Here is a 22,377-nt window from a genome sequence, read left to right as displayed (position 1 = left end):
GATTGTGCAATTTTTGGTTTGCCATACAGTGCCTTTTATTCAGGATTAAACCGTCTCTTTCACACTTCGTTTCGGTTGACAGCACCAAATACAGTTTTTAATTATTTAAAAAAATATAATAATAAAAAAGGTTATTTCATGTTTTTAACTTTTGTAGTCATAACCCCGCATTTGGCACCATATGCAACGACCGGTCTGAGAAGAGTTTTGTAAATAATGTTCTTAATTTTTTTAGTAAATAATTCGGATCACTGATTTTTAAACAAGCCATAATAACATATATTTACTGCTGATAACCGTGTTCTTATCACGGTACTAAAATTATTGTATATATAAAATAAAATAAAGGATTTTAATTCCACTACCCTCAAAGTGCTATTTACTGCCTTGGTTAGAAGTAATTTAGAATTCAATTCAACAATTTAGTCACCTTATTACAATGTTTATATTTTAAAGTTAGAAAGAGTACAACGCAAATTCCTTAGATTCATCAATTACAAACTTAATATACCCACTGAAAATATTGATTACGATAATTTATTATGTACATTAAATATGTCAATTATTTGTAAAAGAAGAATTATGAATGATTTATTAAATTTCTATAAAATAGCAAATGGCGTATTGGACGTCCCGGAATTAACTAGTGTTATCAACTTAAAAGTACCAGTTCGAAATACTCGGCAGCTAACGTTATTTTTTTAATCTCCTGGCAGTCAAAATTATTATTACAATTTACCAATACCTAGACTACACCGGCTAGGTAACGAATATGGTGAAGTTGATATATTTTGTCTGTCTTTATATAAATATAGGTTAAGTATTCAAAAGGTTTTACATTAATTTGTATAAAATTTCTTAATATTGTTCTTTATTTACTATTTTTTTTCCTCATGTATCTCCATAATAATGTATAAACTTATATGTTTGTGTGTATGTTTTCACATGTAAATTTATTCAATATTTTTCTATGTACCCTATACTTATGTTGGTACATTTCTTGATTTTTACTTATTATTGTATCTTTTAGCTTTTCTTATGTTATCTTTAATTTTAACTAAATTTACATACTTATGTTTCACTGCTGCACATGAATGTAATTTCTAATATATGTAAAAGCCCGTAGGGCGTGTAAATTAATAAATATATAAAATAATACGAGCTGAACCCGGCAATGCTTTGCTATTGCTAGATTTGAGTTCTTGCTGAATAGATTACATGAACACAATCAAAAGTTTGATATCAGTTATTGTATTTAGTCCAAATTAGATATGGACGTGTACATTATTATTTTTGTGTTTTGGCTTACATAATTTGTGAGGACAGAGAATTTTGATAAATCAGTGTTTGAACTTTGTTTTCCTGTCACTGTCTTGAAAAAGACAACTGCATTTCAGACTTTTTGTAAAAATAGAAAAATTGACGTTTCGCTGTACCATTTTCCGCACCTTAAAACTAAACTTATTTCGTAATTTTTTTAGACAGAGTATCAGAATAAAATTTTCTGTATCGGTAAGTTTTTCATAAAAAAAGTTATATCTGTATACCGTCCGCCCAAAGACAGCAAATAAAACTGTGATAACTGTGATAACCAAAAATCCAGTAAAAATAAATAAATGGGTAGAAATTATAAGGAATTCAATGAAATAATTTGATTAGGATCCATAAAAAAACGAATATTGTCTGTAAACATTTTTATACAGAAAAAAATAACATTCATCCTTTTTTTTGTATGCGCATTCTCGGCGAATGCAACCCTGGTGATGAATAAAAAAAACATTTACGCTCCTAACTTTTTTTGTAACAAATAAATTAAATATTTTATGAGCTTTTAACCTTCTCGCGGCAAATACGTACATTTATCTGAAAACCGCACGTAAATCGGTCCGGTAGTTATCGAGTCCATCGAGGAGAACCATTTAAACATTGCCTTTTATATATATAGATATAATGAATGAAAATTACACTTCGGAAATTAAATTATATTTTTGCATTGATTGTGCAACACAAGGTTGAGGTAGTTTTAAAGTTATATCCTCAAAGGAAACCACGGAAACATCTTTTGTCTCTAGGAAAAAGTATCTGTCATCTTAACGTTTCTTTACAAAATTCACAAAAATCCTTTTATAATCTGAACATGAGATTTCTTAGTGAAAAATTTTACCAGTATGAAATCATTTTCAGAAAAAAATTCTGGCATATTCTTATCATCATTACCCTCATTTACTTCAGCCAGCACACTGTCCGTTCATTCGTGATACTGTTCTTCGTCATCACTTATATTTTCTACTCCTTATCCCGATATTCTACTACTATACTTTTAAAAAACTTTTCTTGATACAAAAAAAACCCGAAAAAAAAACCGAAAAACCCGTTGATGTTTATGAAGAATTGAAGGAATACAGAAGTTTAAACATTGACAGAATAATGAATGTTGCATAATCATTATCATTAACTTTCCATGGGGCACTGCATTGGTACACCAACCGCAGGGTAACTTGATCATTTTTGTAACATGGAGATAAGATGATCAGTCTTACGCTTCAGGTACTAGTCCACGGACTTTGAAATATTCTAGTGTAAAAACATGTCTAAATAAATATTTGAAGTTAACCAAGTCGAGAATCAAACCCAAGACCTCTGCACGGTAGGCAAACGCTCTGACCACTACACCACGAGGCCGACAATGTTACACAGTTTGTAAAGTGGTAAACCAGCAAATGACAGGTTAAAAGCCCTTTAAATGCCTAGACTTATGTTCTTTTCTCTAAAACGTTTTTCATCTCTGTTGCAATTTGTAAATATTATTTCATGTCATTTATTTACTCTTCATTTACATTGAAAAAATAACCGAGCATCACATTCATTCTCTAAACATTACGAAATATACAAATCAGTTTCATTAAAAAGAAAAAAGTAAAATAAGTCATGTAAAATGAACATACATATGCATTCCCTATCCACACCTAATGGTACATAAGACACTGCATTGGTACACCAATCGCAGTGCATCTTGATCATTTTGGTTACATGAAGGTAAGATTATCAGTCTTACGCTTCACACAATAATATTTCATAGTCCCTGGAATATGAAATATTATTTTGTGAAAATACCCTTTTAAATATTAAATAATATATTTCGAATCAACCATGTTGGGAATCAAATCCGAGACCTCTTGAATGGTGGAAAAACTCACTGACCATAACACCAAAAGGCTGACGAATTTACAACATACGTATTACAATTTTGAAATTGCCTTCCTAAAAGAAATTCCACTGTCATGAAATATATCATCATCCGAAGCAATAAGATTGAATAACAAGATTGCCCTACATACCAGCATAACCATTGGTAGGTTGGTTCTGCTTCGTGGTAGGTAGAACCACCTGTGTGGCCTTTGTCGAAGATAATTATCAGCGACAAATAGACCTAATTCATTCAGAATATTTGAATTATGTATGCAACCACCCAGCCCAGTATTCCTAGTACGAAGTCAGTCAGAGACATCAAACATTCAAGAAATTTAAAAGCTCCCTATGGGGTTGAATCCAGATCTTGTCGACAAAAATTAGGCCAAACTCAAAATATTGTCTTCGTTTTGACGTAAAATTGTTGCGTGTTAAATTTTTGATAGTTATCTTTCTGCAAATACTTATTTTGTAGTCAGTAGAACAATGCAGTGTGCTTAATGTTATTACGTTCAGCGGTAATTTTTTACAACATATCTTTCATCGACTTTTGCATGATAGCTTTTGAAATCTCCTCTCTGTTGCCTTTTTTTGTATCCTTAAGGCATTATATAGCTTTAGAACTAAGAAAACCAGTTAATGTTGTAACAAATGGGAGGATTCAAACATTATGAGGAGGTTTAAAACAGTGTTCAAAAGTTTCCTGTCGATACTGTTCAAAGCCTCCACGGGGTGTCATATTTTTTGAAAATCCGAATAAATATGAAGAAATATTTTTTCAATAACATAACTTACGTTAATACTATACATGTGTAAAATATTGCGTTATGAGCCTCCTTTACAGCGAAGATAGATCAACCCAAGAGTATTTTAGAAATGTTTTTTAACAACCTGATTTTCTTTATACAAACTGCAAAATTATCATCAACCGCATCTACAAGCCAACTGAAATCAAAATGGCGTTCTCTTTTTAGTGACATTTATCACCAATAATATAATTGCCATTAGAAAGAAATACGAAATACTCGTACATATTTTTTTTAATATTTGACCAAAATATTTTGCCTATTTATATGCTCGTCGTGATCAAACCATCCACACTCTCCCCAACGTATTGGTCGTTGTGCCGGAAATATCTGTTGAGCAATTTTATTTTTTAATTGCTAGTGGTTAAATGAATACTACTACTACTGTCACGCCATTCCTCCGTAGGGACAGAGAGAAAAAACCACCACCGGGTCTATATTAAAATATATCCCTAGCTGCTTCCACATTCGTACATCTTGTTATACATGCCCTTCGGTTGTGTTTAGCAAAGAGATCGCATTTCGACCGCGTTTACTTTGCTTTTATCTTACTCCACCACAACTGAATTCCCATTTTGTTGAAAATTAGTCCAAAAATTAAAATATCCGGTAAATTACAAGAAGGCAAATATTTACTAGTAAAACAAAAATTGTTTTGTTAACTTCACCTCGAGGATGGTTTGGAAGGTAAGATGATCAGAGTTACGCTTCAAAAGCCAATTCAGGAATTATGAAATATTTTCGTTTAAAAACCTTGTCCAATTAATGTTTCATGTCAACCGTGTATGGAATCGAACTCTTGACCTCTTGTGTGTAGGCATACTCACCGAAAATTAAACCACTAGGCGGACATAAAAAAAATATAGATCAAACACATTATAAATTCCGCAAAAATTCGTCAGAAAAACTAAGAATCTAAATTGACTTCATTATTATAATCACTGAAACAAAAATCCTTTATCCTAAGAGGCTTTGTGCGTATTAATTAAATGTTTTCTATCAACCGTTTGGAGAGGCGTAAGGCGTAAGGCGTTAAGGATAACTAAGTGTATCAATGAGAAAAATGGTGAAGTTTTCAATGGGGTTAGCCACCTTTGTTACCTCCCAAAGTTATATCGAAGTTCTTTGAAACATCGGGACACCCGAAATGCGAGCGAGAAGATGTTGCGAAAAGATTTACTTTAAAACTCTATATAAAGAACAAAGTAGACTAAGTTTGAAGTTTTTGTGGTCAAACGCATTGAAACCGATGAATTCTGTGTTTCCAGCTTTCTAAGCTTCATTTAAGCTCCAGATAAGCTCGTCCGTCCCCAGTATAATCCCCCAAACCTTTTTCTTCCATTCCTTTCATTTTTTGCCCATTTTCAACAAGAGCGGGTTTCTCAGATAAGTTAACCCTCTAATGGAGGAAAGTATTATAATGATGTCCTTTATCATTTTTTTGCTTCTTTTTTTGTTTATATTTTCATCTTAATTGGATTTAAATAACAAAATTTCAGCTGTCATGGCATTTAATGGCAAAAAAAAAAAAAAATATTGTTGAACTTAAACTTCATTTGAAAAAATATGATTTTTATTATTTATTTATTTATTTGACAGACTTATGCAGTCTATTCTTACGATAGTTAATACAATTTCTTTTAATAAATACAGGCACTAATAAAATAAAATACAACTCAATAAAATTAAAGCCTGGCTAAAAAAATTAAAATTTCTACCTTAAGACAAGATCCGGTCTATCTTAGTGATTTTTTAAATCTATAAAGACTTACACAAAAAAGTCCAGATCTTGTCTCGAGTTTACAATACGACACAATCGGGACATTAGTGCATGCAAGGCATAGTTTGTGCTGTGTTGATCGAGGAACAGCACATTATTATTTCGCAACCGGCGAATTGGAACATTGAATGCCACTTGTTCCAGTAACGATGGTTCATCAATTAGGCCATTCAGTAAATTAAACATAAATATGGAGTCAATGTTGTTTCTACGTTTTTGTAGACTTGAGATTTTGAACATTGACTCCATTTCTCCGTAAGTGTAGTCTCCCCTCTCGAGGCCAATCATCTATGCTAATTTTCTTAGCAAACGATGTTGCACCGATTTAATATGATTTATCCGGCCTACATCGAAGGGATACCAGATCACGGATGCATATTCTAAAAGAGGACGAACAAGTAAGCAACATAGTGTTTTAACCGTTAACATATTAGTAAAGTCGCTAGATACTCGTATATGCTAACCAAACCCAATAGTTTTAGTGACTTGAAACATAGTATCAATATGTTCATTAAAGGTAAATTTACAGTCCATGATAACTCCGAGGTCCTTAAGAGACTTTACTAGATCCAAATCAATTAAAAATAATATTATGTTAATAAAATTTGTATAAAACCACTCACCGACTTATCTGTCTACCGGTTTTGAAAAGTAACCCGTCTCTTCGTCAGGACAACAACACTACACCGACATGCAAATACCACTACACACCTTTACCATAGTAGATTTGCAAAAATATAAAATCGACATGCAGGATAGACACATGCTTCACTACGCCACCACCGAGGGATAATGACTTATGAAGCAAATATTTCAAAAGGATTAACAATCAGAAAAGGAGGAAAAAGGGAGGGGATGGGTAGGGTGACCATTACAATGAAATATCGGATAATGGACTATATTGGAAAGTTACTTGATTAATAATTAATGGGACATTATTTTTCAAAGCCTTCTTTAAGTGAAAATTATCCATATTATTTACTTTCAGTCCTTTATTATTTATGTGTAAAATTTTAACACCGGTATCTTTATTAAATTCAATAACATAATATGAAAATGTTGGACCACAAAGTTAATGCTTTAAATATTAATAATACAATTAAAAATACATTATTTTCCATGTTTTAATATTTAATTCTAGGTAGCTGGCTTTGCACCGGCATTAACTGAAATAATCGAGTAAATGACGCTTTCTTTACGGTTAAAAATCATTTTTTTAGTTTAACGGAGTTTTTTTTTTTAAACCCGCTATCGTCATATTGTTTTGGAAATGGACGAATAATTTACCAAAATATGAATATTTTATGGACTTTTGCAACAAGATGAAAATAACTGTGAACAAAAGATTCAAGTTTGTTAGTGGAAATTCTAAATGGAAGTTTATTGCAATTTATTGTAGAAGTAGAAGACAATTAGTGATACATTAATCCACAATTTTTTAATAAACACCATAAATACCAGTCTCGAAAATGTTGCAAAAATGATGAAACCGGTTACTAGTAAAACCAAATTTGTAATTTCTAGTAAAACTCGTATTTCATTTCAATAATAAAATAAAATCTGTGAGTTACGTTATGATAAAGCACGGTTTGAATCTCTAATCGGTGAGTCTACAATGTTAGCCCATGACCACAACCCGGCTTCTTGATAATATTTTATAATGAATGGATAATTCCAACAAAATAAAAACTGTTAAAACCTATAGAAAAGACATTGTTATTTTCTTCAATTCTACATCATTAGGCGAAGTTAAGTCTTTTTAACAAGTAAAGGGTTGATGTCATCAACTCCGATAATAAATGCAGTAATATACCAAACATTGGCAAACAATGCCGACGCCAACATTTTGTATATGAAAGTCAAAAACACTCGTTTAGGGTTCCGGTTTATTTTCACTTAGAACTGTCTTCTTTTTCCGCCTAGACACAATATAAAACTATTTTGTTTTTAGGACTTGAATATGTTTTCGTTGTTTTTTGTTCGGCGTCTTTCGGCTTCAATTCGTACAGCCATATATTCGCTTGATTTTCAATAATTATGAATGCTTTTAAACGTTCAACAACTGTTGTATGATCAACTTTGAATGGTTCTGCAAGTCGATTTTAGATTTGACATGGGTCTTTATAGAGTAATGCTGCCAATTCTTTGTCTTCAAACATTTTCCGTGCTCCAGAGCGTTCTTTATCTTCAACATCAAAAGCATTATTTTTAAAGCGTCGAAACTTATCTTTGCATTTTGTTTCTGACAGAACATGGTCAACGATAAGTTTTCGTGAGAATTTAATGTGTTATGGCTGCAGATTTAAAAAAAAAAGTAATTCATTAAAATTACCCGCAAAATTCAATTTTTTTGGCATAAAATTTGACATGTTTAACTTAATAAAAACGTGTTGTTTACATTTCAGCGGAATAACATATACTGTGATTTCAAGCCTAATGGTGGAGCTTTATGATGAACTTGGCTGTAGTATTGTCCGACCATCTGTCGAGAAACATCGAGAACTTATTCAAGTCCCAATTATTATTCCATCAAACTATTTTTATGAAAATATATGTAGATTTTTTTGTGATACCTCATTTGCTTTGAATTATTTGTTGCTTTTCGTCATACTATGGTTTTGTGGGTATTTTTGACCGACCCGTCACCATTCCAGGGTTATATAACTGTTCAGGATCCGCGCTTTACGACCTTTCAAAGGCCGTCGGTGATTCTAAGATAACGCCTCCAAACGGTTTCTGGTCATTCGATTTATATCCTCTGATTTATTCTTTCTATTCTTTCCGCTCTGGACCTAACGGCCATTATTCGCTCAGCAAACGTGAAATTAAAAAATAAATCTATCGGGACTTTTGCTTCGTACGCTATCTACACTTTTAGATCAAAACTTTAAAATTTCGGCAAACCTCATGATACAAATTGTATTGTTTAATTAAAAATAGCTATGGAGTTGTTTCAGTAAAATGCCCAATGTATTAGGTGTTAATAAAAGTTTCGTCCGTTTTTTCGAAATTGAAAAATTAGCACCAAAAGTGAAACAAAACGGCAAAAATTAAACTGCACCTTTAGAACAAAAACAACTCAACTCAAAAAATCAACTTTTTGGAAAATTGCAAAAGAAAAATGTGAATTGTGACACCTTCGTATTCTTTCGTCAATTATTTCGTATTTTTCGAAATAACCACTAAAGATGAAAAATTATGCGAAATGCTTTCATCTATGAATCTTTGAAAAAAAAGTGATAAATGTAAATTATTATAAGTTTAAACAAGACATTTATTTAATGAGTCATTATGAGTTTGATAAAATAACAAACAAAAGCACTTTCATAAATGAGATAATGACATAATTTGTATTATGTCAGATCAGGTCCCTAAACACATGTTTTCATTTATTTACAAAACGACACAAACTTTAATAAGTCACTAAGATTATCTTTGATTTCAATTATAAAGTGACATTAACTTATATAAGTCCGTAAGATTATCGATAAGTCGGAACAAAAAAATCATAAAGCTAAATTGGTTAGTTTAAGGCTAAGTTAAATTTATTAAAAAAGCTAAGTAAGCTTAGTTTATTAAAAAAATAAAATAAACATGCCATTTGTATCAGAATAAAATTGATTAAACCGGCTTCTGGTCACTATATGTTTGTCTGCGTTGCGTCCTTTACACAGCAATGTAAACACAACACTGAAAGCGTTGCTTCCGTACTTACACATAATCTAAATTCTCTGAGTAATAAAGAGACCAATGTAAGTGTTCTGTCCTATTCCCACCCGAATGTTCCGTTTTTTTAAATGCAGAAAGATGAACAGCGTTCATTCAAGTCGTTTTAAACTTTTTTTAAGTTAAGTCGGTGCAATACGTCATACGAAAGTTTTTTTTTTTATTTGGTCTTAAAATAGTACAAACATTATATTATATGAGTGTGCTTATATCAAATAATCATTTTACTAAATATGAACCATATACATTTCTTGACTATAAATGTACACGTACAGATACATTTATCACAACACTAAGGTGGTTACAAAAAAGATTGCAGAGAAAAGCATTTCCAATTTTAGGAAGAGCCAAAAAAATTGTTGATAAGGGTTCATGCTATGAGATGATTAGTCCTACGATTCAGGTACCAGTCCAGAGACTATGAAATATTCTGGTGTGAAAACACCCTTTTAAATAAATATTTCATATCAACTATGTCGGGAGTTAAACCCAAAACCTCTCGCTTGGTATGGAAACGCGCTGACGATTACGCCACGAGGCCGACTTTTACATATTTAATATCACTTCATTTGATTACAAGCCTTCAAAATGGAATGTCGAATAAATGAACCTGAGCATTTTTGATACTTCCTTTTGTTCGCATTTGAGCGCAATTGATCAATTGACCGAGAGAATAAAGCTGTCAAAGCTACTCGCGATATTTGTTCAGTGTACGGCAAAGATGCCATGAATGAAAGAAGAGATCGTCGATGGCATTTGTGTTTCAAAAACTAAAAAACGATTGAAGATCCTACGGTGATTTGAAGGGAATTTTTGTGATATAGCAACTATATTCCTAAACACGGTACTATATTTTATTTCGCTGTATTGTATTTTTTTAAATTTATGTTAAATATACACTCATCCTTTTGTTTTAATTTTATACCAACTTTACTCCTATACACTGTTTTAATCTCTTATTTCTTTATATTGTATTTTGGAAAGCGGTTAAAAATTCCCAAAAAAGTAAGGATAGCGGATGTATGACCGCAGTTATAGGAAACGATGAAAAAATAGTGACGAATGATAGTGAATGAGAAGATGTATGAATGTAGAGGAAGTATAGCACCGTACACTGCGCAAATATTTCAAACAGCTTTGGCAACTTTTTTCCCACAGTTGAGCGCAAATAAAAGGAGATTTTGAAAATGGTCGCTTTCGTCTACTTAACATTCCATTTTAAAGGGTTACAATCGAATTAAATGTCGCGTGCAACGTAAAATAAAACAATTCCTTGTAGAGCAGAAAAAAAAATTGCGAATGACGTATGACTTTTGATGATAATTTTTAATTGGGAAAAAAATGACACTACTTATTTCAACACCTAATACTTTCATTTTATTACTTTTACTTTTAATTTAAGATTTTTATTATGAAAATTCATTGCTTTATTTATCATCCATTGTATTTTTGATGGTTTTATAATTTGAAAATTATGATAAAAAAATAAAAACATAACACAAATATTTTTTCCAATCGTTTTCACAACAGCATTTCGTGGGATACTACCAAATTAATTCAAATTATCTTATGAATATTCAAGAGAATTTCCTGTGGAAACGCAAAGACAAATTGATGATAGGCATTACCGTTCCCCGTGACCAACATAATTACGAGTATCTGTTAAAATGTTTGTTCCCAGCTAATTTAATTTTAAGAAATATAAAATAATTGACTGGATGGAAAGTTAAATTGACAAATTTGCATTAAAAACGTCGATTATCCGCCATCATTGACGTAATAAATAGACAGATTATTCCTTTACTAACTACATCTTAGATCCAGCAAATATTGCGTCGCCTTCAACAATTGAAGAAAAAAAAAAGCATCACGTTTAAAGATGGACGTTTCGGTTATTTAAAAGGGGTAGCAGTTACAGTTTCTGTTTCACAAATTGAGCTGCCTTTTTTGTGAAAATTATATTTTACATTTGGTTCTTATTTTTAAATTTGTAAAAAAACGGTCAAAACTAATTTTAACTTATAATGTTTGAGAAATCTGATGTTACAATACAAAATAAAGTTTTACAGATACGAGTAAAAAAAAACATTACGAGTATAGCTTTATAATTTTGCGTTTTTCTCTTTTTAAAATATTTTTTAAAACACTCTTCAATAACAGAGTTTTAGTAGGAATGCTATGAGCAAATATTTCAATTATATAAACCAGGGCACATAAAAAAATAAAATCATGAAAATAAAAAAATTTACTTTGAGATTTTTTTTTAAATTAGGTTTTTAGCCCGATGGTTTTTATCATTTACGGTTTTTTAATTATATCAAATAAATTTCAAATATTTGTGTAAAACCGCATAATGACTTTTCCATGTCTACCGGTTTCGAGACGTTCACGTCTCTTCACCTTGACACCAATTAACCAACATACCAATTTATCTAAAAATGAACATTATTTGAGTTAGTTAATCGTATCAATAAATTCATTGTTTTTATGAAAGTTCATATTTTATAAATTAGTAGAGTAGTAGCTACAGGATTTAATTTACTGCAAAAAAATGAAAATAAAATAAAAATTTTGAAAGTGTAAACTTTTTTTTTTTAAAATCTCTCTTGTGAAAAAAGGAAAACACAAATAGTAAAAGAACAAATAAAATAATATCAGTAAATGCAAAACCTACTATATACCTTCACCATAGTTGTTGGACAAAAACATGAAACTAACATACCGATTGAAATCACACACTTTTAGTAGCCAACCCTTACATTCACTGATTAGGTTTTGAAAATGTTTTATGCCAAAGCAGAAATAGTTGACAAAACAGGGAGGGGATGAAGGGAGGGGCATGAATTAAATAAATAGTTAAATAATTTCCTTACCTGAACTGTTCGCTCCCAATCCGTATACTCGTTGACAACCGTGAAAAATATTTCACTCAAATGATATGTATAGGCGTTTCTGACGTAGGTTCTGTAAAAAAAAAGAAACACACTTTTATTCAAAATATCACAGTGAAATGATTTTTTTCATTTTTATGTGCACAACTTTATTTCATTTTTATTATATTATCACAAAAAAGTATTTATATGGAATTTTGTTACTATCTCTTAAAAGTTTGTACTGCAAAATTTAAAACCTTTATACGTGGTGATGTAACATCGTATTCCCTTAAGCAATATACATGATCAGACATTTGAAAAAAAAAACATTGAGACCATTTATATATATAGAAATTAAGGTTTCGTATGTTGTGGCCACAAATCTTAAAAAGTTATCGATGTATTGATTATTCTTTTTACAAAAAATTGCATGTTAGCAGAAAAATGTTTTATTCGGATGTTCTAACAGTAACGGAACATTGCATGCGTTTTGAATTGACTTAAAATTGACAAAGTTAACAAGTTCTGAATGACAGTTCTACACAGTGCTACTTTTTTATCAATTTTATTTAGCGTAACAAAATTTTATTTTCTCTACAATTTATATTTTAAAAAAAATGGTTTCTGTATGTTTGTGGCGGCAAATTTCGGAAAGAAATCGATGGATCGACTCAATTTTTTTACAGAAAATAGCATTATCTTATATTATAAAACTCAAAAGAGTTGACTCAAAAGGTTTTTTCTAATCAATGTGAACATGTATATAAAACAAAAAATAAACATGAAGTAAGACTACCATTTCGTAGGAAAACAAATACACAGAATTCGTTGATGCATCGAGCTATACAGTTAAATAATAAGGAAATACCATTAGAAATAAGAGAATAAAAAAATATTATTTCATTTAAATGTCAGTTAAAAAAACATGTGTTTAGCAGATAAGTTAGTTTTTAAAAGGTAATCTTATTCGTGTTAGCTTTATAGAAGTTTTCTTTTTAAGTGTACGTATATTGTTTAGAAATGTTAATAATTAATAATTAGATATAATTTTATATGAGGACATTCATTTATTTTGTTTGTACTATTTTAAGACAAAAATAAATAAAAAATCAAGCATAGTCATAGCAAATTAAGATATTAAATTAAACAATGCGTTTTCTCAGTAGATGCATAGTTGCAAGACTATTTTCGTTTACTCCCTTTAAAACTAATATCAGACAAAGCCACAGCGAAGCGTGCCTGGGTTCAGTTAGTAGCTTATAAAGATTTCAATATTATTAAGGCCAGTTTTAGGTAAATTAATTAAAAATTATAAATACGAATGTCATATAACTTACGTACAAACTGCCAATAATCGACTGATTTGACGAATTTTTTATTTTGTTTTTGTATCTTTCACATAAACACCGGCCACAGAACTGCGTCTTTATCTTCCACGCCATAAATTATTTTCTCAAGCTCGTTCTTATACAGTAAAACAGATTTATTGTGGCTCCAAAATACCTATTGGACCTGTGTATTAGGGAAAATACATGTCGAAGAAAATCTACTCTTAGGTCAGCATTTGATTCAGAAAGAGGAAAACTTGTCAAAATCCGGCGCTCCCGAAACACTAGATTTAGAGATCGTGCTTTTTCCGCTGCCAAACCGGCAAATTATAAATAACAAATTATAAATACGAATGTCATATAACTTGCGTAAAAACTGCCAATAATTGACTGACTTGACGAATTTCTTATTCTATCTTTCACACAAACACCGGCCACAGAACTGCGTCTTTATCTTCCACGCCATAAATTCTTTTCTCAAGCTCGTTTTTATACAGTAAAACAGATTTATTGTGACTCCAAAATACCTATTGGACCTTTGTATTAGGGAAAACACATGTCAAAGAAAATCTACTCTTAGGTCAGCATTTGATTCAGGAAGAGGAAAACTTGTCAAAATCTGGCGCTCCCGAAACACTAGATTTGGAGATCGTGCTTTTGCCGCCGCCGGCCCTTCTGCCGGGAACCAATTGCCTTCAAACGTACGAATCATCGACAGTCCCGGTCAGTTCAGATCCCAACTAAAATCCCACTTCTTAAGACTATTATACCCTCAATTTTAATTCTGGAAATATAGTATATCACTTAAGTTTAGTTAGAATGTAAGTTTAGGTATACAATTGTAAAGCGCCCTTGAGGTAATTTTTCACAAAAATGGCGCTTTGTAAATCAGCCAAATTATATAAATATTATTTTTATTGTTATTGGCATAACTTTCATTAATATTATTATTCAAATTTCGCTTTCCAAATCTGATGTAAAAATGACGATTTGAAGATTAAAAAAAACGACTTAAACATTTAAATAAATAAAAAAGATATATAAAGTCATGTGCCCTATAAAGACTCGTGTTACACCACAGCCACACAAGAGTTGTATAATAACTCATTCAAAAGTATTTTAATGAAAAAAGGATCGTAATTACAATAAATTCTTTTTTTCATTATATTATGTGTTATGTTAAAGTTTATTTTAGTTTTTTTTAATGTAGATTGAATTGCACTTATTACAGTTTCATTGGTAAATGCCGGATTCATTATATTTAAAGACTTTATATTTATGACTTTTAACAATGTTTCTATATTATCAGTTGTGTAGAATGCAAGTTTAATGTTTGATGGTAGCTGATTTTGTTCAGAATGGATAATTTTTCAGAAAAATACATTTATAAAAATAATGCACTTCCATTGTTCAGGTGGTTTAACTATATTTGATGTGGGAGCAGAAAAAAAATATTTATTCGAATGTTTGCGTTTGCGTTTTCGTTTTTTAAATATTTCATTTATTCACTTCTCATTTCTAATCTTATAAGCAAACTGTTTTCTTGTATTAAGATCACATAAGATACCTAAATAATAATTATATCTCCGAATTCGTGAACCATCGAAAATAATATATAATTTTAATAAAGACACTAGATTAAAAGTTCTTCATGTTGAAAATAATATATTCAAATAAGACAACTTGGAAATCTTCGAAATAAAAAAAAACGATTTATCAAAAGAAAAAAAGAAAAAATAACCAAAAAAAAACAACACTTCCTTTAGTCCTCGCCAGTCTAGTTTTAAATATCGTATCCATTCCATTTTACACTTCCCATCTTGACAAGAACAACATGATGAAAAAAGTCTTGACTTATTAGCTTATTTGTGCGGATGTAATATGAAAAAAATAGTATGGGATTTATTAGTTCACTTTACCTTGATAAAGAAGCTTGTGCTGAAAAAAAAAATAATGGTTGAAAACAACGTTGTTTTATATTTATTTTATTAACATGAATTTTTTAATAAATTATTATTAGTTAAAGCATAACTTTGTGGTCAAACATTTTACTAAATATTAAAATCATTTGACATGTTTTCTGGTAAATCCGGTGATTTGGGGATATCTTTAATAATTGCTTTCGATGACTGGAACATGTCAAATGATTTAAGTCGTTTGTTCAACATTTGGAATCAAAATTATTTCCAATTTGACAGAGAAAGTCGGTAAGTGGTTATATACAAGTATTTTATAACATTTTGGTAATATTACTTCATTAGGTTTAATAATTCATTTTGTCCGGCCCATGACTCGGAGACAGAATGATAATTTGGCCCAGACAGAAAAAAGGTTACCCATGCCTTCTCTAAGCTATATATATTGTAATTATATAAATGTTTATTAACATTTGAAGTAATTATAGTCGGTTTTTTCACATTTTTTAAATTAAAAAAAAAAATCTTATAGTTTTTATTCTAAGTATCTGTAAGGAATACAGGGATATTGTTGGTAACAACAAAATATCTACAGTAGTCTTTATACCCACATAGCTTGGCAAGTCATTCTAGATTTGTATCTCTTAGTCTTTAACCACAGTATAATATGTATTTATAAGGAACCACAGTCAACTACATAAAGTCTTATTACTAATCTTCTGTACCACCAAAGGGTATAACAGTATCCTTACACACATCCATTGTGCTAAATAAAAAGTTAAATAAAATTTGGCAATCGACCCTAAAAAGTATTATAATTAGTTAAATATTTTCTTCCTCTTAATGAGGCTCATTAAAACTTTGCACAAAAAGGCCTTCAAATATTCCACCCAGACCTTATTCGAACGGTGTCCCTGACAAATTAACTCCTGTTAACTAAAAGTAAAAAAATACCTTCAACTTTCATTTCTCGTTTCATTAAACAAGTTTTTACAGCTTAATGGCGCTTCAATTAAAAACTTTCATAGATAAAATGTCATCTTGCAATGAAAATAAACTGGCGCGACATTTCTCTGAAAAGTTCTACGTTTAATTTTCTCGAGCTGTCATCGATCAGTGCCTCCTACATCATAAAATAAAACCGTATTGAAGTTCGAACTTATTTTCCACCAGCCGGATTAAAGATATGTGTATGAGTCTGTATAGGAAAGTTGAAACTTAGTTTGCGATCTTCAAAATGTTTTAATAGCTCAGCTGCCTGTTGTTCACCTAATACGAGTAAATGTGTGTGGCATTCAGTTGTAAAAAAAAAAAATTTTCATTGAACCATTAATTCTGTGAAATAAACTGATTCGTCGGTAGTATTAAATCTGATGTTTAGTTATTTTTTATTTACATAGAATTCATTAAATCTCCTGCAAACATCTATAAATTATAATTAACTGTACAATGAAATTGAACAATTTATATGATTATATTCTAGAAATGACTAAGTGCGTCTGTCCTCTCTCTGCATGGGCCCATTTTGCCCGCTGGATGTCCGCGGTTAACGCGGGCAAACTCAGCCGCAGACCCCCGACCTCAGACCACCCACCTCACCCTACCTACTCACCCGACCTACGAGTGCCCGGATATCAAAAAACGCTACGCAGGGCCGATAAAGCGAAGCCCGAAGGGCTGAATTTCTCTAGCATGTAACAATAAATAAAAATCAACAAACTTATAAACTCAAATCAAAATAGTATAATTTAAGTCAACAAACCAACATTCTTTGATAACTTTTTCCATATAGAACTAAGCGAAAGTGCTAGACTCAATCTATTTTAGTCAACAAAGTATGAATATCAAGAGTGCTTTGTTTTAAAAGCGTATGCATATTAGTTGCCAAATAATTACTAATTCGTTTCAGTATATTATAACTACCCTTATCCTACCCAGCCGCTTCCCCTGTCCGCGTTCGAAGCGTATCGCTTCGTTGGTCAAATACGTTTTAATCGTATTTTTTTTGTTGGGGAGGGGTAGTGGTTTGCGGAAGAGATGCTAGTTCGATAAGTTAAAGTTTAGTCTATTTCGAGATCTTAAAAAAAAATTTTTTTTTAAACGACTTTGGAATTTTTTTGCTAGGGTTTTTTTACTATAAGGAAAGTTCCTCTGAAGTTTCGCTGATTGGATTTTGGAGCTGTCCATTAATGGAATTATTGACGTAATCTCTCTATAATCTATTTACTATGCACTGGGTATCGCAATTTCGTCTAACTTCTTGACTCTGGATTCTGCCTCTTTTGGGTTTCCCTGCTATTGCCTTTAGTACTTTCATCTCTGACGTTCTGAGCAGTTATTTGGTTTTTCTATTTAGTTTTTCTACTTGGTTTTTCGTCTTTTTTATTTTCTCACTATCTATCCTTGCCTCTGTTGTATACACCATGATTTGGTTTGACGCACGTTTTGTATATCCGAATTATGTTTCCAATAATCATGTGTTTATTGTACTATACGACATTTCTTAGGCATCCAGATGTTTACTAACTGAGATGGATATATTTTCATCATTACTATGGCAGCATCATCTGCATGGCATGTGATGTTAATGACCTTATCTCCCTTAGTGGATTCATTACTTTTTTTATTCTTAAAAGCGTTTTTTTATATTTATTCTACTTGTGTAAGAAAAGGTTTTAGGCGTATGTATTGTTGTTGTATATTTAGTTATAAAGGTGCTAAACTTGCTTTGTTTCTTTGTTGTTCTTAATGTTTTATTATCTGAATGTTAATATTTTCTATGTCCCGAATTGAGTTGTAACTCCTGGGAATGTAATTCAACGTATTATAGTTTTTAAATACTTTATGTTTTAAGATTTATAAATAATATTACAAAAAAACTTTTAAAAATATATAAAAAAATCACATATTGTCAGAAGTGTCACTTTGATCAATTTTAATCATCATAACTGTGTCTGCATTGTTTCAGACAAAGTGAAAAATAGTGATACATATAATACTCAACCATACATTATCTCAATATCCTCTATCGTTCTTGTTCAAATTACTCTTCTTTTTTAAAAGTTATTGATATATTTAACATGCCCCTTAACTGATTTAAACATAAATTAAGACTCATTATATTTGTATTCTTCTTCATGGACCAGGTGGATTTATTGACAATATTTTGAGTTTGAGCAACAGATGAAAAAATTGAAGGAATATTTAGTGGAATTTAGTGGAACATTCAGAAATTTTAAAAAAAGATTTGTTTCTGCTCTGCGTTACTGGGACTCTCAAATTAATAAGTGGTAGAATCTTAGGGCAATCTATCATGTTATTCAAAGTTTTATACATAAAAATGGCGTCGGCCATGTTCCTTCGAGTTTGGAGAGTCTGGAGTTATATATATATGTATATATACACTTCCATTAATTTTATAAAATATAATTAATGGGACTGAATGTTTCTATTTCGTGTCTTCTTCCATTTTAAGATTAATTTTCTTATAAAACTCACCTTGCTTCTGAGATTACAAATGAGGTGAATTCTCAAAAGAAGATAGTTATTTGTAAAGTTACCTCCGAAGTTTTAATTGATACCTCGGCTCCAGCAAGCGTGTATTACAAGACCAAACTTCACCAAGAAATCATAAATTGGAAATTAATATCTAGGGTGCCTTTAACAATGGTGACTCTGATACAATCTCATTACTTGACGTCGAACCAAGTTAAAACTATTGTACAACTATTAGAACTTGCGTTTATCTATGAAGCTGAGTATTTTTAGTTTAACAATTCAAAATTTTCGAGTAATAAACACTCAAAAGGGTCCAAATATTTCAATTCCCCATAGAACTTTCACTGAATAACAGAATCGAAACTTATCAAATGTTAACTGATTCAAAATTATTTGAATTTTGGCAACCAACTTCAGTATTTTTTTATGTTGTTATTCATCTTCATTATAAATTAAAAGAATTTCAAAGTTTACTAGTTTAAAACAATATAAAAAACATTTTTTTATTATTTATTGTTTAATACTAATAATAATTTATTTTGCAAATTTATATTGCGCCGTTTTCGTGAGTGATCACTTCAAGGGCGCTGTTATAGTGATTATAATCTCCAAAATCAATTATAATATCCCCTTTCGTGTGAAAAAAAAGAATATTTATTCCATCTGCCAGTCTAAAGCACAAACTATGCACCGCACTCTTTCCTCTATCGTTCTTGTTCAAATTATTCTTCTTTTTTTAAATCTATTGATATATTTAAAATACCCCTTAATTGATTTAAACATAAATAAAGACTCATTCTATTTGGCTCAAAACAATCCCACTTGCTTGTTATTGATGCACACGATAAGACATACCTGAAGACTTACTTTTTTTTTTTTTGTAAAAATAAATATTTGCGTTCTTTTGATTTACCCATATATTTAATTTTGAAGGCCATTTTCAACGAGTTGTAAATAACTCACTATTAGAAAATGGAATCAAGTAGGGGTAGAGTGGGATTCGAACCACGGACCTTTGGTCCGTGAGTCCGAGACACTAGCCATGGGACCACAACTCGATTACGTTCACACAAATACACCATTTTACAGATAACTATACGCACGCCACATTTAATAATGTACCATAATTTAATATGTATGATTTTTATTAAGAAATTTTGCTGGTCTGTCTTTCACCTTATCTTTATTGTGTAGTTTTACCGTAGTTGACTATATAACTTTTACAATCTTTCAGAAATCTTAAAATCGATACTCAATATTAAAACATTTAAATTTAAATTAAAACAACACATGAGACCCACCCCAGCTTTAACTTCAAACAGTAGAAAATTGTGTATCTTTTAAAATATAATATCTAATTTAAAAAAAAAATGTTTTGGATAGTAAAAATAAAACTTAATTTAAATCTAAATTGTATGTTTATACATACAAAATACATATGCACAAAAATAAAGGTAAAATGAACTCCCCCCTCTCCAAACACGAGTTTTCACTCTATTAGAGAAGAAGAAACGTTATTACTCAGGTTGCTACTTAAGTTTTGAGATATGGCAACACCAGAGTGAATATGTCAAATCTGACATTGTCATCGTTAAGTTTGCCATTTTTAATGGGAAACGTTATCCAAAAGTTTTGTCATGCGAGTGATATTTGTGTTGTTTACAGATACTTGAAATATTTATTTTGTTAAAAAAATGGATCTTAATCGTCAACATTTTCGTGCGATGATTTTCTATGACTTTTGACGAGGATTTAACTTACAACAGTGGGCAGATCAACTTGCTCCGACTTTTGGTGATAAAACACCATCTTGAACCACCGTGTTTCGCTGGTTTTCTGAATTCAATCGTGGTTGCACTTCGTTACAGGACGAATTTTGTGAAAGTCCTCCAAAATAAGCTGTTGTGCCAGAAAAAGTCGATGCTTTGCGTGAACTGATATTGCAAGTTCGTCATGTGACATACCGCGAGATTGAGGCATGCTTTTGCATTAGTTCCATTTGCGTAAATTCAATATTATATTTGGTATTTGGTGTAAATTAAATTCATATTTGGTCATTATTTTTTTTATAGAGTTCAGATAGATATATTTTTATTTCTTACCTTATAATTCTATCCCGTCTTTCTCCTTCAAATCCATTTTGAATATCCTGAGCGGAAAACCTCCAAAGCGCTTCACTCGTGACGACACCAAAAAGCAGATCGTATTTGTTCTGTCCACCTTTGATCCCAAATATCCGGTCTCCGTTCCTTTTGTCACTCGACCCTTTAAAATTGTTGACTCCAGAAACACTGGTGAAACCTTGCATATCATTTGGAATGAAAAATGTAAGGAGTTCCTTGGCGTAGTCGGTTTTGATCACGACTCCGTCAACTGATGGACCGAAAGCTGTGAGGTAACTCGGAGCTGTTACTTCAGCTGTCGTCAGTTCCTCGAGTGGAGTTTCTCTCAGACAGTCGACTATCAGCTCGTGGTCTCTCGCTAAATCTTCAGGGATCGAACAGTTGACTTGTCTCGCTAAGTGGATGGCGTAGTTGACAGGATCTTCCACCAACGCCCAGGAGCTGAGAGCTGAGCCAGAAAGGAGAATCGCCCGATGGAAAAGACCTGCAAAAAATAAATTGTAAGTATTTGCAACATTTAACTACCCCACGTAAAAACATTTCATATTAATTTTCATAAATAAATTGCAAGTAAGGCTTCTCACTTAAAAATTATGCAGACAGGCTGTCTAAGCTAACTCTTATTATAAATGAAAATTGTATCCTACAATGTGCAAGCAGAACGCACTTGAAATGGTTAGAATGTCCTTAGAATTAAATATCAGTAAACTTTGCTGGACAGTATTCAAATCCCTTCATGAAATATCTCCCAGATGTTTATTGGACCTTTGTATTTAGGAACTTAACGTTTATCGTTCTACAAAAAAAAAGTAACAAAAAATCATCACGCCGTTTCCCCGTAAAGGTAGGCAGAGAGAATAGAACGCCACATCACTCTATCTTCGCATTCAGATCTTGCTTCCTCTACATTCATACATCTTCTCATACACGCTCGCCAATTATTCTAACTTTTGACATGTCCATCTTCAAGTATTTGTTGGATTTGGTCATGCCATGTCTTTCTCGGTCTTTTTTTACTTCTGCATCCATCAATATTCGCATTGTTAATATCTTTTGCCGTTATTTTGCTGTCCATTTGCTCTACATACCCAAACCAGCGCAGAGCTCCTTTCTTGATTTTGTCGATAATGCTTATCTC

General features: G+C 31.3%; 1 protein-coding gene across 1 annotated transcript in view; it reads right to left on the bottom strand.

Moving 5' to 3' along the window:
* Nucleotides 1-22,377, bottom strand: part of LOC148271718 (neuroligin-3-like) — a 49,164-nt gene that overhangs the window by 14,438 nt on the left and 12,349 nt on the right. The window contains exons 4-5 of the mRNA XM_088241020.1: nt 21,219-21,723; nt 12,375-12,465 (exon numbers count right to left, since the gene is read on the bottom strand). Of these exons, the coding sequence (XP_088097146.1) occupies nt 12,375-12,465; nt 21,219-21,723 (596 nt within the window). The remainder of the gene's footprint in view (nt 1-12,374; nt 12,466-21,218; nt 21,724-22,377) is intronic.

The sequence above is a fragment of the Micrasema longulum genome, unplaced genomic scaffold, assembly GCF_059751315.1.
Source record: "Micrasema longulum isolate JH-2025_06_02 unplaced genomic scaffold, ASM5975131v1 h1tg002700l, whole genome shotgun sequence".
Classification (NCBI taxonomy): domain Eukaryota; kingdom Metazoa; phylum Arthropoda; class Insecta; order Trichoptera; family Brachycentridae; genus Micrasema; species Micrasema longulum.
Note: the sequence above shows the minus strand (reverse complement) of the source record. Positions and strands in the feature narration are given on the sequence as shown.